The sequence below is a fragment of the Cynara cardunculus genome, assembly GCF_001531365.2.
Source record: "Cynara cardunculus var. scolymus isolate 2C chromosome LG 2, CcrdV1, whole genome shotgun sequence".
Classification (NCBI taxonomy): domain Eukaryota; kingdom Viridiplantae; phylum Streptophyta; class Magnoliopsida; order Asterales; family Asteraceae; genus Cynara; species Cynara cardunculus.
Genome location: NC_037529.1, coordinates 61,462,437 through 61,475,957, shown reverse-complemented (window position 1 = coordinate 61,475,957; position 13,521 = coordinate 61,462,437). Strand labels below are relative to the sequence as shown.

General features: G+C 32.5%; 1 protein-coding gene across 1 annotated transcript; it reads left to right on the top strand.

Annotated features, from left to right (window-relative positions):
* The first annotated feature begins 11,808 nt into the window (after positions 1 to 11,808).
* On the top strand, positions 11,809 to 13,308 carry LOC112506931 (pelargonidin 3-O-(6-caffeoylglucoside) 5-O-(6-O-malonylglucoside) 4'''-malonyltransferase-like). Its single transcript, XM_025111268.1, has one exon. It carries the CDS (start codon positions 11,829 to 11,831, stop codon positions 13,134 to 13,136), a length of 1,308 nt encoding a protein of 435 aa, XP_024967036.1. The 5' UTR covers positions 11,809 to 11,828; the 3' UTR covers positions 13,137 to 13,308.
* Positions 13,309 to 13,521: the final 213 nt, after the last annotated feature.

The window sequence follows — 13,521 nt, the reverse complement described above, 5'->3', positions numbered from 1 at the left end:
TGAATTGTATTGAACCTTAATGGGCTTTAGTGGATCTTAATAAACTTGATCAGACCTTGATGATCTTCAATTGATCTTAATGATCTTGATTAGGCCTTGACGGATTGTATAGGACTTAATAGTCGTTAATCAACTGTATTGGCCTATATTGGGCCTTGATTGGCAACAACATGTATTAACAAACTGTATTGTGTCTTGATGGGTCGTAATGGACTCACTTTTGTTAATGAAATATATTGGGTCTTCATGGGCTTAGTGGCTCTTAGTAAACTGTATTGGGCTATTTTTAGGCTTAATTGACTTTTAAATAACTTTATTAGGTTTATAATGTGTTTTGATGGGTCATATTGGAATCAATGACTCTTAATGAAATGAATTGTAATGGATTTCATGGGCTTTAGTGGCTTTTAATGAACTTAAATGCGCCATGATATTTTGTATTGGACTTAACAGTTGTTAATGAACTGTATTGGGCCTACATGGCTTTCAACAGCTATTAATAAATCGTATTGGGCCTTGATTGCCTATCATGGGTAGTAACAAACTGTTGTAACAAAAATCCATATCAGTTTTGAATCTGAAAAGTTGTCCTGTTGACCTCAAAGTCAACATATACCTCTATTCTTGAATAGATGTATGATATTGGGCCTTGGTAGGTTGTAATCGACTTAATAATTGTTAAGGAGTTGTAATGGGCCTACATGGATTTCCACAACTATTAATAAATTGTATTAGGCCTTGATTGGCTGTCATGGGTGGCAACAAATTGTATTGGGCTTTGATAGGTTTTAATAGACTCATCGACTTTAAATGAATTATATTGGACCTTAATGGACTTTAGTGGCTCTTAATGAACTGCATTGGGCTTTTTATGGGCTTAAGTGACTCTTAAAGAACTCGATTAGGTATGGGTCGTATTATACTTCATGATTCTTAATGAATCGTAATGGATTTTAGTGGCTCTTAATGAACTTGATTAGGCCTTGATGAGACATATTAGACTTAATAGTTGTTAATGAACTGTATTGAGCCTACATGGCTTTCAACGACTATAAATAAATTGTACCGGGCCTTCATTCACTGTTACAGGTGGTAGCGAATTGTGCCTTGATGGCTCGTAATGGACTCACTATTTTTTAATGAATTGTATTTGGCCATAATACGTTATACTGTCTCTTACTGAATAGTTTTGATTAGTTACGAGTTTTATGAAGATTTATTTTATTTTTTAAATACTGACTATAATTAGATCCATAGCAAAGTCGTGGCAAAAATATAGTTTTTTTTATAATTATTTAGCGATGGATTTACAACAGATCTTTAAGTTCATCATTTTATTTATTTAAAAAAATAAGGTTTTCTTTCTCCGTCGCTAATCCATAGCAAATATGTACATTTTATCATTGATTAGTGACAAATCACACATCCAAATTTAGTTTTGTACCTGATTTGTCGCAAATAATGATGGATCGGTCCCTAGCAAATTATTGACCATTGATGCCCAGAAATCTAGTAGTGTATTGACTCATTAAGTAATACATATGTTTATACATACATATATATACACACACAGACACGCACACACACACACACACACACACACACACATATATATATATATATATATATATATAGAGTTCGGTTCACGTTAGACCAATTTGTTTTCATGAGACCCGTGAGACCACTTTGTTACCCTTAAAATTTCACAGCAAAACATTGTGAAGGTAAAAAGAAGTCGAACCTTCATAGCAAAAAAAAAAAAACTGTGAAGGTTTCCTTCACTGAGTTCTGCTGTGAAGTTTCAAGTGCAAAATAGTGGTCTCACGGGTCTCACGAAAACATGCTGGTCTCACGTGATCCCAAGTCTATATATATATAGACACATATATATATATATATATATATATACACATGCATACATATATAGACTTGGGATCATGTGAGACCAGCCTATTGTCGTGAGACCCATGAGACCACCTTTTTACACTTGAAACTTTACAGCAAAATGCTGTGAAGGTGACTTTTTTTTAACCTTCACAGTGTTTTGCTATGAAGGTTCGACTTTTTTTCTAACCTTCACAGTGTTTTTGCAGTGAAATTTACGTGTAAAAATGTGGTCTCACGGGTCTCACGAAAACAGACTGGTTTTACGTGAACCCAACCCTACATATACATGCATGCATACATACATACATACATACATACATACATACATACATACATACATACTACATACATACATACATGCATACATACATACATACATCAAATGCAAACCGGCTACTCTTCACAGCTACTTTCTTAGCTGCACCAATCAATCTTTTGGACGTACCACAACCTTTGTTCCTTATACCGGTAGCAGGATGTATCTCAATGTTATCGAGTCTTGGAAAACCAAGGATTTGTTTTATTCCATGCTCTTTACATTTCATCGAAGGTTCATATATACAATCTTTGGCTAAATCATTCTTCAATTCTTTGTGTAGCCACAAATTATTCTAGTTTTTCTTTGTCATATCTTAATATGTCCAACACATCATCGATAACGTCATATGTATCATTTATTATTTTACGTTGATCCTCGCCTACGTCACATATTCTTTGACGAATGTTTTGAAGTTCAATTGGCATAAGGTCGCGTCTCCATCTTCTCAAAATGTATTTTTAGGTATGGATTCAACACCGACGTTTAACAATACTTTAAAAACATATATGCATAAATAACCATGTCGACCGATGTGATTGCAACTACAAACAATGGTCGACTCCTTCAAATTACGAACAACCTGTACATAATATAAAGTTGAAACAACTAAGATCACAATCGAAACGTTGTTCAAATAAAACAATAACATATAAAACTAATAATAAATGACTTTGTATGCAAGCATGTCTTATACTCTGCAATTTTCTCGTCTCTTTTGTCTAAATGTTCAATTAAATATGTGTCAACTTTCTCGTCTGCATTGACACTCTTAATTGAACATGTCCAGGCGGCCCTGTGTAACTCAGTTTGCACCTCAGAAAATACATAACGCTTGTAAACCTCACAAGCGTGCCTCTCCAACTTGCTATAGGTCAACCATTTAGGTAAGGTAGTCCTCGTGTGATAATCAAGACGACGTTGTTCCCTACGTTGTTTATCCAATACAAATTAAAACCCCAACATATATTGAAAAAGATTGTTTCCACTCTTTGAAAAAGAGTTAAAAAATGAGTTTGCACTTTTCGACCTGTACGTTGTCTTCATGAGGCAACACATTGGAAGCTCTTTAAAGTATGCGGGTATCCACTGGAATCTTAGAGCAAACATATCTTTCAACCACATATGATCTTGATGAGAGAACTCCTCAATAAGAACCATCCATCTACTCTCAAACTCATCGGGGGATATGTGAATGTTTCACACCAGCTTGAAAAATTGTTTCTTAAACATGGTGTTATTAAGAAGATCACAACTAAACTGCAAGTAAATTAAATATGTAAGCAATTAAAGAAGAAATAGAATAATAAGTTGTTTGCTGTCTTYCTAACCTTGTTGGGGACTTTATTCATAATGTGCCAAATACAAAGCATGTGTCTTGAATYGGGAAAGACGGTTGCAATTGCCTTTTTCATCGCAAGACATTGGTCGGTAAGAATCATCRGAGGGGGCTTCGAATGTGCTTTYYGAAATGCTTGCAGTARCCATTGGTAATTTGGAACATGTTCATGTCTAACCAAAGTTGATCCAACAACGACATTGCAGTTATGGTTGTCAACGTGAAGGAAACAAAAACCATGAAATGTCTAAAACAATAAACAYGTCAATAATTAAAATTTATAAAAAAGGCCATTTTCATATAAAGCAGCATATACGAACCTGTTGGTTCGGAATGTAGCATAAAAGGATATTACATCTCCAAATTCATAAGAATTGAATCGAGCTACCTCATCAACCCAGAAAATAGTATGCAACTCACTACCAACACAATTGTACTCGAAAAAAAATTAAGATCGACACCCTCTTCTTCGTCATCAAATCTACCAACACCTTTGCATCACCACGACCGACAAAATTGTCACAGTCCCTCTTATAATTTTGACAATCAACAATCGTTGGACCATTGTATTCGTACCCTCCTCTCAGAGACGTATGCAACTTATGAGCCCGTGTGGCACCCATATTTGAGATACCGACATCATGAACAAAACGCTAATCTGGAAATTTCATTTGGCATCCTTTTAAGGTAAAATCTATATCGTCATGCCTCAAAAGTAAATGGTTGTGCTCCTCTTCAAAAGCGTAACACTCATATGTTGTTGTTTCTTTCATCAATCAAAACTTGACACATGTTGTACACCCGGTCCTTTTAATATTCGAGTTCCACATTTCTCTTTAATGTTTATGGCATACCATCAAATCAAACGACTTTTTCAATGACAACCCAAACTTATTACATACAAAGTATTTATTCTGAATTATACCATCAGAACTAATCTTCTAGGATGATCGTCGTACCACAAATCCTACAGTCTCAGCATATTTTTGGTATACCGATTCTGCTACATCCAAAGACGGATACACAGAACCGATAATGGGCTTCACAACTCTTTGACTATAGGAGTAAAACAATTAGTATATTTTTAAATAGCTAATTTGAATTAAAGAAATTACACAAAAAACAAGAATTTTTAAATAGTTAATTTGATACTGATATTGGTTATATCTTCAAATTTATATTTTATTCAAAAATAAAAAACATTATCTCCTTTTCAAAACCACATAAAAACCGTATTATAACATTTACAAAGACGGAATAAAACGAAACATTAAAATCGAGATATATCTCGCTGCATTGCGCGAATCCTTTCTAGTATATCGAAAAAGAGGACAGTCTGAATCCCTTCTAATATATATATATATATATATATATATATATATATATTAGAAGGGTACTCGTGCAATGCTTCGAGACACATCTCGATTTCAGTGTTTCACTTTATTTTTTTTATGTCGATATAATACGGTTTTATGTAGTCTTGAAAACGCGATAGTTTTTTACTTTTTAATAAAATATAAATTTGAAAGTATCATAAAATTATGAAAAAAGTTATATTGATGTCAATATCAAATTAACCTTTTTGAAATTTTTTGTTTTTGGTGTAATTTCTTTAGTTCAATTTTTTATTATAATTTAATTTAGGTTTAGTAACGTAGTAATTTAATTTAGGTTTAATAACATAATTTTTCATAAAGATAACAACTAAGTATTATGTTAGAACTCAATGATTATCCTTATTATATTTTAGATTTTTTATATTTAAAATGAGATATTTATCCAATATTTGATTATATTTATTTATAGTTAGTTACACGAATTCAAATATTGAGCTTTAATAAGTTGTACTTATGCATAATTACTTTTAACTGTAAGTAATATGCATCAATAAACAGTACTTCGTACATAAAAAAATGATTTTTAAGATTTTTTATCAAATGTTTTATAGTATAATATAGATATACACACATGTGTGTACACACGCCATGCATGCACGCACATGTGTGTGATTATCGTGAAAAAGACCCCGGAACCGTTATAAAAAACTAGAAAAAAATATCACTATGTGCTTGTTAAATAATTACAGAAAATGAAAATTCAGTCTTTTATTATATTTTAATAATTTTAAATTTGAATATAAACGGTAATCAATTAGAATTTTAGAATAAAATTTTGTTTAATTGTCCAGATCCATATAACCAAATATCAGGATTAGGGTCATTTACCAAACGCTTACTCAGATAAGTGAACCAAGTCATTTTACCTTACCGGATGAATATGGTAAGGATCAAGAATCTTACCCGGTAAGAGCGAGACAAGGACCAAAAGTCTTATCTAATAAGTGAATGCGACGACTCTTACCACAGTAAGCGCTTACCGGGTAAAATGCTGCATATACGATACCATTTTGGTGAACTAAAATCTTATCCGGTAAATAAATGATAGTGTTAAACTACGATACCGGGTAATTAATAATCTAAAAGAAGTCCAGTTTTAATTTATATCATCTGATTCAAAAAAATCCGATTTAAAAATGGACCAACGGAACAATTACTTCGTAGACCAATCCTTATTTGTCCGGTCGATGTGGTCCCATTGTGTCTGGATAGGTCCAAGTGCTCATCTGTATAACCAATTAATCCAATTGTAGACCGTTGGTATCTTATCTTCCTAAAAATACGAACACAGCCCAGCAAATGTGCAGGTTTCCTTCAACTCTACAATCGATTGGCACAAATGAAAAGATAACCACAAGGAACAATACAAAATTTTTCGAATACAAATTTTCGACAAAAAATCTAACAGAAAATTGTATCAATGAAACCTAGTTTTTTTAATGGTGTGTGTTTGCAATCTCACATACAAAAACCCTAAAATGATGTCATACTGTAATTCCTAAAAAATGTGCATTCATTGCTTTCCCCATCAAAATCGAATATTCTTCAATTCTTTCTCGTCTTTGAAACCATTCGTTTAATCATGACTAAGACTCGTTAACATTCTCCTTGCCAACAGGCTCCCACTTGCTCCAGTTGTATAATATTGTGTCTGTTATTCCTTTATGCTACTTTCTTTTGATCAAATATATCACTGTAGAGGCGTCGACTAATTCTATTTTCGAAAATCAACTTCAAAAAAGATCCTATCACACACACACACACACATATATATATATATAGAGAGAGAGAGAGAGAGTTGGGTTTCCGTGAGACCAAAGGTTTTTTGTGAGATCCCAAGTCTCTCTCTCTCTCTCTCTATATATATATATATATATATATATGTGGGCTGATTCAAATGTTAACCAATATTATTGTATTAAATTTGTTAACCAATTTTCGCAATTGATTCTTACAATAAACGGTTATGATTAATCACGATTTTTTAAATTTACAATTTCAAAAAATATATGTGAACAAAGCGAAAAAAGGTATTTAGGTAATTTTTTTTATGTAACTCCCATATCATTAATTGGGACTTACAAAATCAAAAACTTCCATTATTTTTCTTAATTTATTTTTGTTAATATAAGAACCATACGAACACACACACACACATATATATATATATATATATATGAACCATTGTGTAAAATACGAACAAATTGACATATATATGAACTTGAACTACATAGCATTTATGAACACAATATGAACATAAAAAGAATAGCTGTTATACGAAAGAAAATAAATAAAAAGAACATGTATGAACTCAATATGAACAGCTTGTGAACAATAATTCCTTCATATTAACACATTTAGGAGCGAGCCAATTTTGAGATACACAGTTAATGTACATATGAACACGTAGTTCATTCATTATGAACAATTGTAAACAATAGTTCATTCATTATGAACATATTCAAAAGCGAGACAATGTTGAAATATGCAACTAGTGTACATATGAACACAATATGAACAACTTGTGATCAATAGTTCCTTCATTACGAACATATTCAAGAGCGAGCCAATGTTGAGATATGCAACTAATGTACATATAAACACTTATAAACACACACAGTTCATTAGATGCCTTGATTCATGTCCCTAATAGAACATATATGAACACAACTGAATGTATATGAGAAGTAGTTGCAGTGTATGGCAGGTCAAGGATCACAAACAGCTGATGGAGCCGAATGGTTATCAAAATTGGATTGCATAACAAATCAAGTTGACGATGAACTCATTCTATTTGAACATATGAATTGGGCTCGTAGTAATAATTAAAGAAAAGCTACCAACACAATATGAACTATAAAAAAACATAAAAACGTCATAATCAACATAATTTCGATTAAAACGAATACAATAACATATTAATCCATTACCAATACAAACGCTTTGATTATTGTCTTTACTTCCGGAACTCGAATTCCGATTGCCATCATAAACCATTTTAACCTTCTCATTGTTGTCGAGTTGTTTTCCAATTAGTTTATCCATATTAGCTTGAACGATATCGAAAACTTTACTATCGGGGCTCCTTTAGCAATCACAAATTCAAGAACATTATAGATAGATAAATCAATATTATAAAAAAAACAAGATCAATAGTAAATCAACAACAATTATGAGATTTTTTTTTTGATTTTGTAACTCCCAATAATTAATGATATGGGAGTTACATACAAACTAAAATTATATATTTACCATTGTCATTAAATTATGAGATGAATAAGAACCTAGATAAAAGATGGATTTTCATTGATTGAGGTTTGTTAACACAATAATCTTTGTTAACATTTAAACCAAACTCTCTCTCTCTCTCTCTCTCTATATATATATATATATAAATTGCATTATTTACTAGCTAATTCTAACGTGCCGTAAGTGACACTGGCGTCTTTATAAAAACATGTTCTAAAAATAGATAATTTTTAAACTATGAATCATCAAATCTCTCTTTAAAATATGTTAAAAAATATGAATCTCTATTTTAAACAACACCATACACGTGGATTGATGATATTAATTAATGTCTTCTCATTTTCCATTACAATGTGATAATGAAAAAAGTAGTGCAACACGTGAAGCACATTCGTAAGTACAAAATTTCACTATTATCGCCTTTAATATCGAAGAATGTTTGATATCATCGGACCCGTACACGTGGGTGACTCATTCTTGACAACTACATGCATAAAAACATAATGTTTGTGGTTACCAAATGTGGCAGTTATTTGTGTGATTTGTTTGTTATATCTTTTCTTGCAAATATTGTCATTAAATTAAAACATTTGATTTAATAAATTGGATTGGATATTCATCATGTCAAAGAACTCATATTCTAACAAATAATTTAAGATTGTGATCATTAATGATATAAGCAGTTGATCTATTCTATTGAGCTAGATAAAAATTTGTGAATTCTTATAAATAAGATTAAAAAGTAGGCATTATTGATGGACATTCGACAATAAATCAACATATTGTGATTTTATGAACTGTAAATGGAGTGTTTTTCTTTGTTGACAACTTTTTTGTTCAGATCGCACCTTGTTTGCTTTTTCTTCTTTCAAAAGCAAATGATATAACCAAAATGGCAGCTTTAACCATTCTTGAGGGCCATGCACTTCTTCATTTAACTTAGAACTAACACCAAACTAGTAGTAACTATATTCTATAAAAGGTTATATTATTCCCTTTCCAAGTTAGAACCCTAGCAGTCTAGCACTGAATACAATATATGCTCAAAATAGAATCTTTATATTTATATATTGTTAGGGAGTTTGCTTTGTGTAAATAGGATGCTTTGACACGATTATCATTACGTAACTGAGAGATAGAATTGTCATTGGATATGTCATATGTCATGTAACGGTACAAGCATGGATCAGGAAACGATTTGTTCCTCCTGTATGAACACGAGAGACATATTTGGTCCTCTTGATTGAATAGACTTAATTAAGGAAACATATGCATGCTCAGATGGTCGATATTTGATATTACTATTTGTTTTGTCAAAACATTCAAGAATCAAGAAACTAGAGATTTGAGATAACTGGGATGACACATCCATGCCACATCTTTAATTTGGACATGGAAAATAAAGAGACAAAAGATTTGCTGCAATAATGTCCAAGTTTGTCGAGCTTGGAAACGGCTAATCGTGGTTCACATGCATACATCTTGGGACCATTTTTGCATATTTACAACATAACAAATTAATTTCTTATTTGTTAATGGATATAAAAAATGTTATAGACGTGCTCTTTAATATAACTAGATACGATGACCTATACCAAATGAAAGGGATATGAGTGCTTCCAAACTTTTGGGACAGCTCTTATTAATTTGTTGGTTTTATATGGCAATTTCAAACTTCTGTGTTGGCTCTTATTTATTGGTAAGTGACGTCTGAGAGGGATATGATGTATTCATCCCTTGTTCTTAGAATTTTCGATTGGATTTATAAAATTTAAAAATCAGATATGCATTTCAGGGGCTATTGTTTTACATTATGTTTTTGAGAATTGAAATATTTAGTGTTTTGGTTTATAAGATTTTGAATGAAATTGTATTTCACTTATTTTTATAATTTATAAGGACAAATTATGAATAATTATGAAATAGGAATTTAATTTCCCTTAATTAATTTATTATTACAAAATAAATGTTTTTAATATATTTTAAAACATTATTACAAACAAATCATATGAAATCGTGTGAATTCTCGACTACCCCCAAGGAATCTTTAAATCCAATGATTTTGGGTCACACTTTCCTTTAAAACAAACAGGAGATTGGAATAAAATTCAATTTCAAATCTCACCAAATCTCGTAATACAAACGGTCAGGACTGACCTATGAAATCCTGAATGAGTCTCTTGCACCCGCCCAACTTATTTTTGCATGTATACTTTTTTTGTGTATAAAAGGTGCACCCGTTAAGCTTTAAAGGTGCTTTGGGATATTAAAAAAGTACAAGGAACATCAACAAAATTAAAGACTGAAAAAGTCCTTCAAGATAAACAAAGAAATCAACCGAAAAAAGTACCTCAAAATTAACCAACAAAACTTAAAAATCATCGATATCAACAAAAAAACTTAAAAACATCTCTCGAAACGGTTGAATTCGTTTCTAACACATCAAACAACTTGTTGGGTCTTTGATCCACGGTGCAACCACTCTGCAAAAATCCTGAGTTTGTTGCTACAAAAGGTTTATTGAAAATTTTTGGAGGATTTTGTAAACCTGATTAAATTTTTATTAAGTCAAATATTGCTTTCTGTTGGAAATTCGTTGGAAAATTTTAAAATTTCTTACGAATTTTGGATGAATTCGTAAAATTAATCAAAAAATATTTTCTATTATTGATGGACTTTATGAAAATGATTTACACCACACGAATAAAAGACCAAATATAGTAGTTATGTAGCACTCTTACCACCTCATTGATACATCCCCATCATATAAAATGGACCAATTTAATGGCAAGTTATGGACATACTTGAACAGTTTGGGACCAAGTCATCAATCGCCACCAGTTTGGGACCAAGTCATCAATCGCCACCTTATCATCTAGTTTGCCAAATATAGCTGAAGTGTTCAATAACAAGTTAATTTAATGGACAAAAGGGAAATCAATTATTTTTAAATCATCTCCCCTTTTTGTTCCATCAAATCAGCTTATAACGTATATCCTMATTAATTTCTTTTAAGTCAAATGTGGCTTTCTGTTGGTAAATCGTTGGAAAATTCTAAAATTTCTTACGAATTTTGAATGAATTCGTAAAATTAATAAAAAAAAAATTATTTTCCATTATTCATGGACTTTATGAAAATGATTTACACCACATCATAGAAAATAGACCAATTTAATAGCAAGTTATGGACAAATTGGAATAGTCTCTGACCGAGTCATCAGCCGCCTCCTTATCATCTAGTTTGCCAACATAGTTGAAGTGTTCGGTAACAAGTTAATTTAATTGATGAAAACAAAATTAGTTAAGTTATTTAATTTATCTCCCCTTTTTGTTCCATTAAATGAGCTTATAACATTTATTCTTACATTAGTTATAATTCGTCTTTTTATTCTCTATTTTTAATGAAGTAATTATGTGTCACGTTGATAGAAGGAAAATGAAGAGATATATTTTTTTTTATTAACCTGGATATCCAACTCGCCATACGAGCCAACTAATTTGACGACTAGTTCCTTGATTACAATTCCTACCACAGGCTGCTAGTGGATTATAAATGGTAGGCTCTGGGTGATGGAAGGATCATCTTTCATTCAACCATTAATTAGCAGAGAACATTGTGTGTCCGTGTAAGGAGGTTATTATGGGAACGTGTATCCAAATGCAATCAAGAAAATTCATAAAACCCTCCATTCCAACTCCTCCAACCCTCCGTCACTATAAGATAGGCTTCACCGATGAATTTGCTCCAGTTATGAGTGTTAGTATTGCTCTCTTCTTCTCCATCGATAGCGATAACAACCCAAAGTTTGTCACCCAACTGGAGAAGTCACTCGAGAAGACCTTAACGCAATTCTACCCTCTAGCTGGTAGATATATAGAAGAAATTCACACTGTCGATTGCAATGACCAAGGTGCTGAGTTCATTAGTGCCCAAGTTAACATCAAACTTCAAGATTTTCTTGATTCTGAATATAACTCTAACCTTGTCGACAAATTCATTGCTTCCAAAGTGCRGGTTTCTGATCAAGTTACKGACCCGRTACTTGCAATTCAAGTGACGACGTTTCAGTGTGGAGGTGTAGCACTTGGTGTAAGCATTTCACATAGAATTGTTGATGCCTCCACTCTCAGTACATTCCTGAATGGATGGGCAACTATAAGCCGAGAAGAAAATGAGGCTGGATTCATTCAGYTGGGCTTYYACTCATCCTCTTTGTTTCCTACTTTGGGTCTAACTCCTCTTGATCCAAGACTTGCTGGGTCAAGAAGAAATGATTTACCAAGCATGAACAAAGTCATGAAGAAACTRTCATTCAGCGAGACTRTSATATCAAACATGAAAGCRAAGGCCAGGCTCAATGGAAAARCYGRTGACCATCGATTGTCAARAGTACARTTGGTATCGGGGTTGATATGGGAAGTTTTCATGGATGTTGATAGAGCGATACATAATTATTCAAGAGATTCTGTTCTCATCCAGACAGTAAATCTAAGGGGAAAAACTGCATCCTTAATACCCCAAAATTCGTTTGGGAATCTTTGGGGGCTATTAATCACAGAATGCAAGACTGGTGAAGGGTTGGCATATCTTTTAAGAGAATCTGTTAAGAATGTCAGAGATATCTACTCAAAGGTATGCCTTGACAGCGATGAAGGGCAAACAATGGTTTTGAATTCCTTCTCACAGATAACCAACATTCCTTCAATGACAGACGTGATCTGGTTAACTAGTTGGTGTAAGATTCCTTTTTATGATGTGGACTTTGGTTTCGGAAGGCCCGTTTGGGCAAACCACGGGAGCTGGTTTCTAAAAAATATGGTATATTTAATGGACGATGTGGAAGGTAATGGAGTGGAAGCAGATGTTTGTGTTGGAACAGAAGTTGTCCCTTATTTTGAACAAATTCTGAACTCAAAAGGGTTTGCTATAGGGATTTCAGGTGTATGATTTCAAATGTTCTACCTCTCCAGATGTTGTTTGGCATGGGATTCTTCTGTTCTCCATTTCTAGGTTTCATTTAGCTACTTAGGCATCTGTGTTTATTTGCATGGTTAATTTTCTCCCTTTTTTTTTTCTTAGTGTGCTTCTCTACTTATAAGTAATATAATTCATCATTACCAAAATGAGAGAAGAGGGTGTATCGACTTATATGAAAATGATTTACACCACACATCTAAAACGCCAAATGTAGTACTCGTACGCCAAATGTATTACGCGTACTACCTCAGTGCATGCTACGTCCCCATCATTATCTTTTTCATCATCATCATCATCTTTTATATCATGCATATACTTGAATATTACGTACATCAATACAATAAAGTTATCATCA